Source organism: Parasteatoda tepidariorum, chromosome 2, assembly GCF_043381705.1.
Source record: "Parasteatoda tepidariorum isolate YZ-2023 chromosome 2, CAS_Ptep_4.0, whole genome shotgun sequence".
In the NCBI taxonomy this organism is placed as follows: Eukaryota; Metazoa; Arthropoda; class Arachnida; order Araneae; family Theridiidae; genus Parasteatoda; species Parasteatoda tepidariorum.
Window position 1 is genome coordinate 12,680,900 of NC_092205.1, and position 13,619 is coordinate 12,694,518.

The 13,619-nt window shown below is 32.7% G+C and overlaps 1 protein-coding gene across 2 annotated transcripts in view; it reads left to right on the forward strand.

The window, feature by feature from the left end:
- The window catches only part of LOC107455915 (calpain-A), a 64,939-nt gene that overhangs the window by 15,271 nt on the left and 36,049 nt on the right, over nt 1–13,619 (forward strand). The window contains exons 1-2 of one of the 2 annotated variants that reach the window (XM_071177177.1): nt 10,174–10,307; nt 11,521–11,921. In XM_071177177.1, the coding sequence (XP_071033278.1) occupies nt 11,553–11,921 (369 nt within the window). In that variant the 5' untranslated portion in view covers nt 10,174–10,307; nt 11,521–11,552. Of the gene's footprint in view, nt 1–10,173; nt 10,308–11,520; nt 11,922–13,619 lie in introns of those variants that run through there. The other variant, XM_016073643.3, reaches the window with a different exon arrangement.

Below are 13,619 nucleotides of genomic sequence, written 5' to 3' on the forward strand. Positions count from 1 at the left end.
TCATGATACGTTTAATGAATCTAACTTTCAAAATTTTTTGGAATCATTAAAAAATAAATTTTTTCTGGTTGAAACACATTGTTTCGTATTTTTCAGTGACTTGCTTTGTCAGATTTATTTATTTATTTATATCTTGAAATGCAAATTTGGAAATTGCAAAAAAGGGAGTTTAAAAATAAAAATCTTATGTTAATTTTGTTAACTTTGATTTCAATAAAAAATAGGGTTAATTATTACAATAAATGTATCAAGAACACATTTAAACGAGGAAATGAATAACGAAAAGGTAAAAGTATCAACCGCATTTTCATAAGGTTCAATAACATCTCTTGATTGCTCGGTGTTGGATCATGGTCTCTTAATGATACGAATGTTATTTTCTAAGAATCTACCAGAAAAACCACCATAATAATTCGTTCATGTCTAATCAAAGGAAGAAAATTAAACAACGCAACTTTACTACAATAATTGAAAGTAAATTTTTATAAAAGTCTTGATGTGGAATTCATAGAAAAAAAATGTATACAATAATGAAAGTTAGAGGGCATAATTTTGTTTTAAACATGCACTTTATTATCAAAATAAAATAATTGTGGACAAAGGCATTTATTATCACTCTATGCTTTTTATTATTTAAATTACTAACAGAAGTTTAGAAAAATTAAGTTTTAAAATTATAAGAATGATTTAAATATATCTTTTTTATGATACTTTTACCAACAATTCTAAGAATAGGTAACTGAAAAGAAAGTTTCTGAAACTTTTTATTTTGAACTTTAAAAACTAAAACTTTAACTCTCAGACGCAGAAATTTTATTAAACATATTTTTTATTCTTTTTACATTATTTTGTATTAATTTAGATCAAAACAATTGAGAAATGTTATATTTAGCTTGATTTATGGTATGAAATATAGCATGAAATACCGGTGTCTTTTTCTGAACTAACTCTAAGATTTAACTTGTCGGTCCGGGCTCTTAATACAACACTTCACCAATTACCACAAAATAAGCTTAAAATTGATAACTTGATTAGAAAAAGATGTTTAATATTGTATTTTATATACTTAACAGAGCAGTCGGAAGTAGCAAAACTACTATTTTCGCTACTTTTTTTCGTAGTTTGTAATGTAGTCTACTTCTTAAGAAAAGTAATGAAGTGAGCAGTGTGATACAAAAAAAAAAACAAAAAAAAAAAAAAAAAAAAAAAAAAAAAAAAACAGTAGTTTGTAGCGATTCCTGACAACTATTTTTTACGTTTGTTTAGTAAGAAAACGATTTTCAAATTCAGCTAATTTATCGAATCGAATTATTGCAAATCCTTGCTAATCCGTCAGTGAACGATATGAGAATGCCCCTACAGCTGAGGATTATTAAGAATTATTCATTTAGAAATACACATTGCGCAACTAGTCAGGGCCGTTTTATCCATTAGGCACTGTAGGCAGCTGCCTAGGGGCCCCGCCACGTTCAGGGGCCCTGTGCTACAGAGAAAAAAATTGACAATGTTTCTTAAACAGTAAAAATTTAATTCGAAATTTCAATGACGATTGTCTTGCTCTGTACATTACATCGGCGCTATTTTAGTACATTTCTGAACGCATTCCAAATTAGATATTAATATTATGGTAGTTAGTTCATATAACGCAGTAATATAATCGCAAGCAATTTTATCGCGGCAATTTTAACGCCGACTAATCAGATGACTATACAGCAAGAGCAGCTTTTTTAACACAACACGCTTGAAAAACGCGCAAAATTCTTCGTTGTGAATGCACACTTACTGTTCTGGTACCTACCTTAGGTATGTATATTCTATGGCCAAGCTACCAAAGAGTATGTAAAAATAAGGTTGGCAGTACTGGTTCTTTCGTCGCAAGACTGGGGAATTCCCCGATCCGCTAAATACATACGTTGTATTGTGTCAAAATCCGACGCTGAAATTAGACAGGCTTACACAAAGTTTAAGGAACATTATTTTGAGGACATTGAGCCTGAGTTTATAGACGAAATGGTGCAGTATAAATACTTCATCTTACAATTAGAAGACGCCGGAAAAAAAAATGTGCCTGCCGAAGAGTCTTACAAACTGACTATTGGTAACATGGCACAATCAACTTTCCCGAATGTAATGACAGTTTTGCAAATATATAGAAGTCTAATGATTACAAACGCCACTGGTGAACGAAAATTTTCCAAATTGAAATTAATTAAAAACTGTCATCGTTCAACTATGTCTCAAAACCTTTTAAATTCATTGGCCATAATGGCAATTGAAAATGATGTATTGGAAAAGGTTAACTTTGTTGATGTCTTGAACGATTTTGTAATAAAAAAAGTTAGAAGAGTTAATATTTAAGCTTATTGTATGATTTTTTTTAAATGCATATATTAATTACTTATATTCTTTTCGTTTGATTCAATATTTTTATTGAATAATGTGATAATATACCTATGTAATAAAAAACAGCGTAATTATGAATAAAGTGTTGTGTTAACGAAAAAATATATTAGGAAGTTAGAAGACGGTAGGGGGGGGGGGGCGAGACGAGCATTGCCTAGGGGCCGCGACATGCATAAGCCGGTCCTGCAACTAGCCATTACGAATAATAGCTAATTTATCACTCATATCATGTCATCGCCCCACCTTCAAATGCGAATGTACTCTCATGAAACAATGACGTTAATTCAATAAAAGAAAACTTATTTTTTTTGTACTTTATTTCTTTGAGAAAATAAAAGAGCAGTACACACTTAACAAAATTGAAAATATTTGATAAATTCCTAGCTTTTCTTAAATTGAATATTCACTGTCGAGAAAGGCATGAAATGTTGAAGATTAAAAGAACATAATAAATGGCTTAACAAACTGGATCATGTAAACATGAATAAATATTTCTCGATGATTGATCACATTTGAATAAGGCAATTTTTTATTCCGAACTATTTTAGTGTAATTTAAGGGATTACATGGGTGTAAATAAAGTTCTCTAGCCAAGTTCGTCTTCTAAAAGTAGTAGAAATAGTAACTATGTTGCTGTGAATCAACGAAATAAAGATAATGTCGATTTTCGCTGGTGTTTTTTAGTAATCACATAGTCGCTTTGGTGAAGTCCGAAATATTTGTTATATCCGATTTGATCAAAAAATCAGCTTCATGCAATTACTGTGGAGTGAGACAGGACATTGATCATCTACTTAAGCACTGTCCAAGATTCCGAGCACTTCGTGGAACCCACATGAATAATTGCGAAGAGGAACATCAATTCTTCGCTATATTGACCTGCAGGAAAATTGTGACTCAAATTATGAAACAAACCCTCGAGGACATTCTAGCCCCAGATCAACTGACCCCAGTCATGAACCAACAATAGAGCATGTCATCGTTAATTTTTACTAATCAACTTTTAGCCTTACATTTTGAATTTTTATCTACTTTTGATTTTAGACTTCATAGACTTCTAGTCAGACTTTTACTTTTAGACATTTACTATTTGGACTTTTAGCTTTCATTGATTTTAGTTTTGAGATTTTTTATCTCTTGATTCTTTATTATTATAATCATTTAATTCTCGACATTTACACCGGCGCTATTGGGTTTCATTGCCTTTAACACATATTTTTAATTGTCAAAGTTTATTGTTAATCCACTTTTAACTGATCACCACCACTGTCATTTGGCGAAATTTTACTGTAACTTTAGTTTTTAGAGAAATTTTATTGTAATAATTTTACTTTTATCTCCGTATACCCCTCTGGGATGGGTCGGAGTTCAACCTTCTTATATCCGATTTGATACTAATTTATTCGCTGATATTACTATATTTATTCGATATTTTAATATCTGCTGAATATATATTGGGAGAAACATCAGTGTTAGGAGTACCGTTTAAATGCATACCGGCAGTGGCACTTAACTTTAAAGACTCATAAGTGTAGGGTATGCCGGGCAGTGGCACTGAACCTTAAAAAACATTGATGTAGGGCAGGAGTGTCAAACTCAAAAGCTAACTTGGGCCAAATAAACAATGCTTAACTTTAGGTGGGCCGCAAAAAGAAAGAAAAATCAATGTTCATAGAAACAGATATTTTTATTTCGAATAGTACGTTGTAATAAACATAAAGTTAAATTATTGTTTGATACTTGACATCTCTTCTCTGCTACTATCTTTCCTATTTCGGGAGAAATTTTATTGGCCGAGACTACTTTCAAAATTGACCAACGTGAGCATTATTAACTCGGTTTCGGACAGGAGATTTATTTCCATTCATAACAGAAAATAATTGCTCGCACTGATAAGTACTTCCAAACATGGAAATAATTTCTTATGCCAATTTTCGAGTATTTTCAAACCTTGCCGGTAAATATCTGTTAAATTCAGGCACACCCACTTCAATGAATTTTGCGTTCAAATTTGAGTTGCACTGAATCTCAATCACTTCCATTTGCATATTACTGGGTACTGAGTCTATATTTATTGAGAAAATCGAAGAAAACAAACAAAATTTGTCTTCAAAGGAATTAAAATCTTTAAATCTTGTTTCAAATTCTGTTCTAAGATTTGAAATTTTTTCTGCGTATTTTTGATACGATGCAGTATCCCTGGAATGGCAGGTGCCGCAAGCCAATTAGAATCTTACATTTTCGCGTGTACAATTTAAAGTGATCCGTATAGTTTATAAATAAAGTATGTTATAATTTTATATGCTAGTTTGATTTCCAATTCACATTTTTATTTTATTTTTACTTTGCGTCGAATATATAGTCTGAGCCGCAAAAATGTTCACCTCGGGCCGCGAGTTTGACACCCCTGATGTAGGGTATACCTGGCTAGGGCACACCGAGCAGTGGTACTTAACTAGTCCTAGTATACATTTCGGACATTTACCAAAGAGACTGTATGATTGTCAACATTCACCGTTGGAAGACAACAACTACCCAATTTCGGTTATTTACCTTAACAACTACAACAACAAAGTAGTTTGTAGTCATTATATTTGAAAAAAAGTAGCCGTAGTTGCAGTTATCTTCAAAAATAATGTAGTTTATCTAAACTCTGTCTGACCTAACCATTTCATGTCGGTTCTATGATTTATTTCGTTGGTTCCGATACTTCCTCAAAATAATTACCCCAAAACACATAGGAAAAATCACTCCAAAACACACACCTGATAAATCAATTAGAAAAACGTGTTTGAAAATTAAACTTAATACATCAAACCATTTTTTGTCGGCTGTCTTTAACTTGGTATTTGCCTATAATCGCTTAAACCACAAATTCTGTGCATGAAAATAATAAATAACGATCTCGCAGCGTTAAATGTATTTCGTTTGCTTTCAATTTCAGTTATTCATGAACATTGTAGGTCATCAGTTTATTCTTTTCAGTCCTTTTTCAAAGCTTTTACTTAGCATCAATAATTGACGAGTCACCTGCCTTTTCTAAAACGCGGTTGCTACGATACAAATGCCACGAAAACTAAATGTATTAACCCAAATAAAAACACATAAATGAGACAGACAGAGCCATTTAGCTGTGATTTGAAAAATTTGTATTAATTAGATTGTGAAACTCATGAAAATTTAATTTTGTGTTACTGTTTTTGAAATAATATCACACGTACTGTAAAACCAATCAGTGAACATTAGTTTTTTCCCCAGAGCAACACATTTGTTTTGAGTCTAACAAAACTTTTAGTCACGCTACAATAGTACAATTGAAAAGTCAGGATAAAAATTGATCAGGATAATTCCATGGATATTGAGTAAAAATCAATATTTTTTTTCGATACAACATATTTCAATTTTATTTAGAAAACGGAGGGTAAAAATTATTTTATTTATGTTAACTGATTATTTTGTGTTTGCAATGAACTTTAACATTTGTTTCAAAGCATTTACATTCGCATCTTTTTTTGCAAAATACATTAAAAGAATACTCTGTAACTTAGAAACTGATGCAAATTATCAAAACATAAAACAGTACTAATAATCCTAATAGACGTGAAAAAGTAAATTATTTGTGGTGTCTGCAACGTGAAAAATAAATAAATGAACAAATAAAATAAAAATAACATAAGATCTTCAAAAAATTCCAGAAATGTTTTTTGTTTATGATCAAAAAATTAAAAACATCCACTTTTTTATTACAAATATCAAAACCTATTTTTCCTTATTTTTTTGGAAAATGTCATAAACGTTGTCATTAAAATGTCATAAAATGCTTCAAATCCTGATTGTTTCGTAAAATAATAAATTTAGCTACTAAACTAAATTCGACAAATAAATTCTGTGCCATTAATTAATTAATTTATGGCCGACCAGACTGTGTAGGAGTCAGGAAAATGGTATTGCATCAGAAAGGAACTGGATTCGAATCCCGGGCAAGGCATGGGTGCTGTTTCATTCTCTGTCCTATCTGTTCTTACTGTGACAGCAATGTTGGTCAACCTAATATGGTGCCCCTAAGAGAGTAGTTAACTACTCTGCCCTGTAAATACTTGCAGTTGTTGTTGTAGTTGTAGTTCATTTGCGTCGCACAATGGGCTATTGGCAACGGTCTGGGAAATATCCCTGAAGATGATTCGAAGACATGATATCACAATTTTGATCCTCTGCAGAGAGGATGGAACCCCCGCTTCGGTAGCCTGACGACCTGCAAGCGAAGTCGAGCACTTTTCGGTGGAACAGTCTAACGAGGACCAATTTCACACACCCTCGGTCCTTAATCTAGGTGGTCACCCACCCGCACACTGACCGCAGCCAATGATGCTTGACTTCGGTGACCTGCTGGGAACGCTGTCTTAACGATCAGTTTACTGCGGGACCTGTAAATGCTTGAATTGACGAAATGTTAACACAGGTGGGCATTGGAAAAAAAATTTATATCAATTAATAAGAATCATGGTTTCTGCTTAAAAAAATGTACAGTTTATGATTTAAAAAAAAATATTTTTACATATCTTTTTTTAAAAATAAATAGATAAATTATGAGGGAGGGAGCAGCAATCAAAGAAAAAAATTGATGGAGTATTAAACATTTGAATTCATCTACTGGTCAAGCATAAAACCTAAAATACGTCAAAAATTGAAATTGCCAAGATTTATCCCAAGAAATATCTTCTATTTATTTATATTACCAATCGTCGATTAAGCTATTGAAACTGAGTCTACTGAGACTACAGATATGTTTTTGATATCAATCCGAGTTAACAAGACGGAATTGTAGAGTTTTGTTTTTGGCTTTTCCTGGTTAATATTGTTTTTATTTTATTTTATAAAATAACCGTCGTTGAACAGCCGACCCAATTTCATGGGTTTACGACTACTTACGTTTAACTCCGTAGCCTTGTAATTTTGAACCAATCCAGAAGACAAGGAAACTCCTGGATCAGTACCCCCAGAGGTATTGATTTGTTGTGGGAACATGGAGGACTTTGAGACTCGACAGATTTAACGTGCATCAGTCACCATTTACTACACGGGGAGTCTTCGGCCGGCGAGGATCGAACCCACGACCTCTTGGATATGGGCCCAGCGCCCTACCGACCAGGCTATCCCGGCCCTGGTTAATATTGTTGTCATAAATATCCACAGAGGTCAGGGTCAAATGGGGGAACTATGACCACTTTTGAATTTTTTTCATTTCGAACAATAATTTGTCGCCTTAAAAAATTAAAATTAATATTTCAATAGTACAGGATAATATTTTGATTCTTTAAGAAATTTGAAAAAAAAAATGTAATCAAACTTCTAAGTAACGTATTTATGCTCCTAAAGTCATAGATTGAAGATCTGAAGGGATGGTCAAAGGGATAGTAAGGAGTTGGTCCCATTAAATTTCTCAAAACTCGAAAATTTTGAGTAATTCTGACTACATATGGGGTCAGAATCAGCCGATAAATATTCTAGAACTGTTCTTGACTCACGGTCAGTACTTACCCCTTCTCAATTATCCCATGCACATGGGTGGGATCGTGATTAAAGGTTAATCTGACGATGTCTATTTTTATTCTTTGTAACAGATTTTCGTAAAATCTTAACACGATTTCAAAATTGTGTTTGCTAGGCACAATCTTCAAGAAAACAAAGGTGTCTTTTTATTAAGCTCACAGACCAGTTGTTCTTTGGCTCACCGTCGTTAAAAATATTCGAATTAGAAATGTAATATTTACTATTCTTTTACGTAAGATTCCATAAGAGGCAAAAGTTCTTGCTGGTTAAGAGGATAACCAAACTTGGTTTTTGTAAATAAAAAATCTACAAGTTTCTATTCTTCCAGTTCCTGTTCAAAGCGGCCATCGTCGTGGCTTTTCTGAAATAATTTCTCTTCTAATTTGCAACAGATTCAGTCTCATCCCTTTTACCATCACAAAAGCTTCTTGCAGGTTTTTTTAGAGAGTAAAGAGAATGATACTCTTTTTTGTGTACGTTTCTGTACAAAAAAAAAGACGAAATGTCGCCAATTTTGAATTAATATGAAATAGGGTCATAATTACATCGTACTGGTAAAAAAACAATGATGTAATTTTGATCATATATACTTTCGGGTAATGAACTTTAATACAAGCGGAAAATAATAATCAAAAGTGGAAGAAAATATAATTGGGCTTAGGCTATCAATCGATTGACACTTGCACAAAACCTCTCCGACCGTTAAAATCACTTTGAATCAACATGTGCCGAAACTATTTTTCAAAGAATTCGATAGTTTTTTAGAATCATTTGAATAATGACAATATTTTTATCTAAAAAGTATTTTAAAATTCTCGAAACAAAATGTACACTTAAAACATTATAAAACATATTTTTTAAAATTCTTAGTATTGATTAAGTTTTTTTTAAAAAATACCACTGGTCACATCTACCCCATGGTCATAATTACCCCAATCAAATCTAATTAAATCATGATTTAAAGTTTCCATATTGGTGGACTAATTTCAAATTCTTGTATAATAATTGTTAAGTTGTTAACCATACTCATAGACTGTGTTAAAAATTTTGGATTGTATTAAACAACATTGACATTCAAATTGTAAGCTTAATATGGTAGCAAGTTGTACTTAACCATTGTGGAAATAATTCTGTCTTAAACTTGCTAAAACCATACTATGGCTCAAATAGAAGGAGAATACGGTTTAGATTAACGCATCAATAAGGTTTCAGGATATTTGCGCGTTATCGTGGCTCAAATTATGGTAGTTAAGCGTTGAACCGGTTCTTCCAAAAGTGTCTTCAATTAGAAAAACAATGATGTATATAATGACGTAATTTCTTAGAAATTTGGACAACATATAATTTTTTTATTGTTAATATTTACTAATAACTTGTTATATAATTGTAAATAATATAAAAAATATTAAAAATTAATTTTAAACAAATTTCTTTACACATTATTTATTCTTTTACAGTCCAGTTATTTTGACTGCTTTTGGGCAATATAGGTACAATATACTAAGTTTCAGTCTTTCTAGTGTTAATATCGTTGATCAGAGAGCAATATTTGTGCTGTAAATTTAGTCTTATAAGTTGAATAGACCATTTTCTTATTATTTACAACTGCTAATAAGAAAAAATCGACTTAAAAACTGCTTAAAAGCACATGTCTCTCAATTTTGCTTAATAGTCAAAACAGAATAAGGAAATATTTCTTCCCTTCGAAATATCGCCAAAAAATTATTGCTTTTATCTTGGCGGTGGATCATTAAACTAAATAATATTTCACCAGGGACCTTACGTGATCGAGGATCACATCCCCTCCCCTTTCAAAATGGTGGAAGGACGGCACATAAAGCTACTTTTTAGTTTATGATATTTTGACCAGCCGTGATCGAGAATTAGGTCTGTGCCATCTATTTGACAATGACAGAGAACTGTCATCGAGTTGAAAACATCTGCCCTCAAAAGGTTAAAAAAAAAAATGTTCTGTAATGACAGAGTGGGAGAATGAAACTTTTGATTACTTCTATCGAAAAACCCCGATCTTCCTAAACTGTGAGATAATAGAACTAACTTATGAATCTTTTTCATCAAAAAATTTTTTTTGGGTGGAGCCATCAAGAAAAAGATGACGAACAGTCTTTTGTTTTAAAATGAGACCTTGGCAACGTTGAATGAAAAATTCCGGAGATCTTTCGTCTCATTAAAATATTATCGTTTTTCATTCATTTTTAAGGAGAGTTGAAGAATAATATTTTGCTTGAAAAGAAAATGATCTCAGAATAGGAAATTATGAAATAAATTCATAATTCTCCTTTCATCGTATTTGAAAACAGACTTCGTTTTGTTGGAGAACCTGCTGTATGGGTGTAAGTTATTTTTTGATAAATTTTTAAAATTCGTTTCATGTTATTACACACGTATAAAAAGAGTCACCACTTTTATATCCGGTTCAAAAATTTTATGGTGGATTTGTCTCTTTTATTAAATTTGAAGCAAAAGAATTGCTGTAATAATTTTACTAACTGAAGATGTAAAAATCCGGAAATGAGATTCTTAAATTATCATGTTGCGCAAAGTATGAAGTAAATTATATTAAGTTTAACAAATCTTAATTCCTCAAAATGAAAGAATTTAGAAATAAGATTAAAAAATTATTATGTTACGCAAAATATGATGTCAATTATATTAAGTTTAACAGTTTTTAATTCCTCAAAATGTAGGAATTCAGAAATGAGATTCGAAAAATATCATATTTTTGGATTTGCGACTACAAATGTTCAACTCCGTAGCTTTGTAATTTTGAACCCACTCCAGAAGACAAGGGAACTCCTCGATGAAGTATTGGGAGAAATGTTGTCTTCGTGGTGGTCTTTTTGATGGAAGTAATCCGAATTTGCGTTACATGGTGAGGAAAGCCATAAAAATCTCCCACGGTTCATCTGACTGCTCGGGGACTCTAACCCATGATCCGTCTACTACTGAGGATATTTTATGTGATCACTGTGGTCCGTGCAAGTCGGTTGCGGAATTCGTATCGATCAGCCATCGCTGGGATTTGAACCTGGCTCACCTCATTGGAAGACGAATGTCCTATTCCCTGAGCCACTACAGCTCAACCCAATGTTTGATGGAGTTTTGTCTTTCAGATTGGGTTCACAATATCAAAGATTTGGAGTTGAATATTAGTAACAACAAATCCAACATGGTTGAGCTATTCAATGACAGACATAAAATGAAAAGTTGCTTTTTTTCTAATTAAAGAAATAGGAATTAAATCTATGGAATGTAATAGCAAAGATTCAAAAGTTAAATTCCGCCGTTTTAAAATTGTTAAACAGCTTTTTCTTAAGCTACTCTGGTAGCCACTTTAAACTTTTATGGAGAACTATATTTATCTTTTTCTTCGACATGCTTATGGCGTCGTTTAAGAGCACATTAGAATTACTTAAGGCATAGAAGATTAAAAAAGAGCTCCTTACAATACATATCATTGAAAAACAGGATCAAATTCTGTTTAACCTCATTAAATATTTAATGTAAATATTGTTTTTAAATTCATTTAATTTTTCGTTTTTTTAGGAATGGAGTACCCGTAAATCGTGTGCCAATGCATGGGTAGCGGCTGCAGCAGGGCCACCAAAACTTCAACTACTGTTGGCCCAGCGGCCCCCCATAAAGATCCTATCAACCCTTTACCTCCCACATCTCCGGACATGGTAGCCGGCAAGGACCGTAGGGTTTCGATCCGGGACCCTCTGGTCGGCCACCAACGTATGGGAGGAGAGAAGTCACCACCCATACCCAACATTCCAGGCCAGATGCCCCCCAGAGCCACCAGGCGGGATGTGGACAGAGTGAAAGGCAGTAGGCCTCCCAGTCCAATGGGATATGATCAGAGATGGGGCACTGACAGGGAGGACGATGTGGAAGAAGAAGCTTTTCACATCAGTGACATTTCAGACGACAGCGAAGACGTTGCTGTAAGTACCAGAAATATTAATTTGCCGATAAATAGACAACTAGTCATCTTTTAATTTTGCAACGTAACAAAATTAACTGCTAACCAAGCTTAAAGCAAAAATTTTATTATTTGAAGCAACTTTGCTCCAAATTTTCGAATTCTCGAGCCACAGGTCCTGGGTTTGATCCTCGGGCCGAGCAGAGGTTGTTTCCACCCTTCATCATTTCAGCGGGTCGATAAAATGAATACCAAGCGTGCTTGAGGACTAGGGGATCCAGGTTCGGCTGACCACCCAACCGGAACATCTGCTCCTGCACCCATGAGCCCAATGTCAAGAAAACTGAGATGGGCACAGTAGGCCTTGACCATCTACGGGCTGTCACGATTGCATGATATCTCTGTTTGATTATTGTATGATATCTCTGTTACTGTGAATGAGGGAAATTTGTGGTTGTTGACATTCACCGGTTTCTTTGTTGACATCCACCCAATTCTTTGATTTCGACCAAAAACACTCAACATAAAATCTTATAATTGCTATACCACAAATAACTGGTTTTCACTAAACTGAATAATTTATTGAAAAACACTTTTTGACATTAAATAACTCTAAGATTTTCTCGATGAAGTAAAACACACTATAAAGATACATATGATAAACATAACATAAGATACATTCGTGTCAACAGGGAATCATCAATTTTACGTCAGAAATACGGATATTTCACCTTTAAATTTTATTGAACATTCGTAAAAGTTTCGTAAGTTTAAACGTCGAATTATAAAAAAAAGTGGTTAGCCAAAAAACAGAAAATATGTGTCAATAAATTCGTACCAAAATTTAAATGGTAAATTTGCTTCGTCAATAATACGTAAAATATACAGAGTTATTTTTACTAAATCTAAATGGTAAATATTCTTTCGTCTATCTTTCGTAAAATATGTTAAAACAATCTTACCGAAGGGTAGTTAATAAAATCCATTGCGTTAATATTAGGTAAAATATACCAAAGCTTTTTTACCGAATACTATATACCTTTACCAAAATACTTTTTTTACGATTTCATCAATATTACGTAAAATTTACGTATAAAACGTATTGACTGTACCGATTTCTCACAAATGTATGTTTAATTTACGTATTATGCTACAGGGGATAAGATATAATCCAAGATAAATGAATTTACAATTGTATTATACCAGAGCAAATATAATTTTGGATAATTATCACTATTTTTTCTCGACTTTTGTAGCAACTCATTAGTTTATGAAATCATGTCACAAAACGCTTCAAAATATTGCGAATAATTTGTATCATGAGCTGTGAAACGTTATAACATTATAATCATTATACATCGCATGCAAATAATTTTATAGACTTACAATTAAAAGTATCTGAAACTCTTATTTTCCATTGGTTTTTATTCAAAAGATTAAATTTTATGATGCAGTTTTTGTTTATTCTTAGCCTAAAGATGATTGAATTTTCCTCCCAATCGGAGCTATTTCGTTTCTATTGCAGCTGTTTTACTCAAATTAGCTTCAACGTTACGCGTTATTAGCTGGCATTTAGCTTGGGGTGACTGATTCTTTACGCATTGAACTTATAAATAGAAGTTATTTTCATATAAGTAAGTGGTTTCATAGCAGTGAGGGGGTTGACATAAGTTATTTTTAAAGACGCACGTATGAATATATATATATATATATATATAAT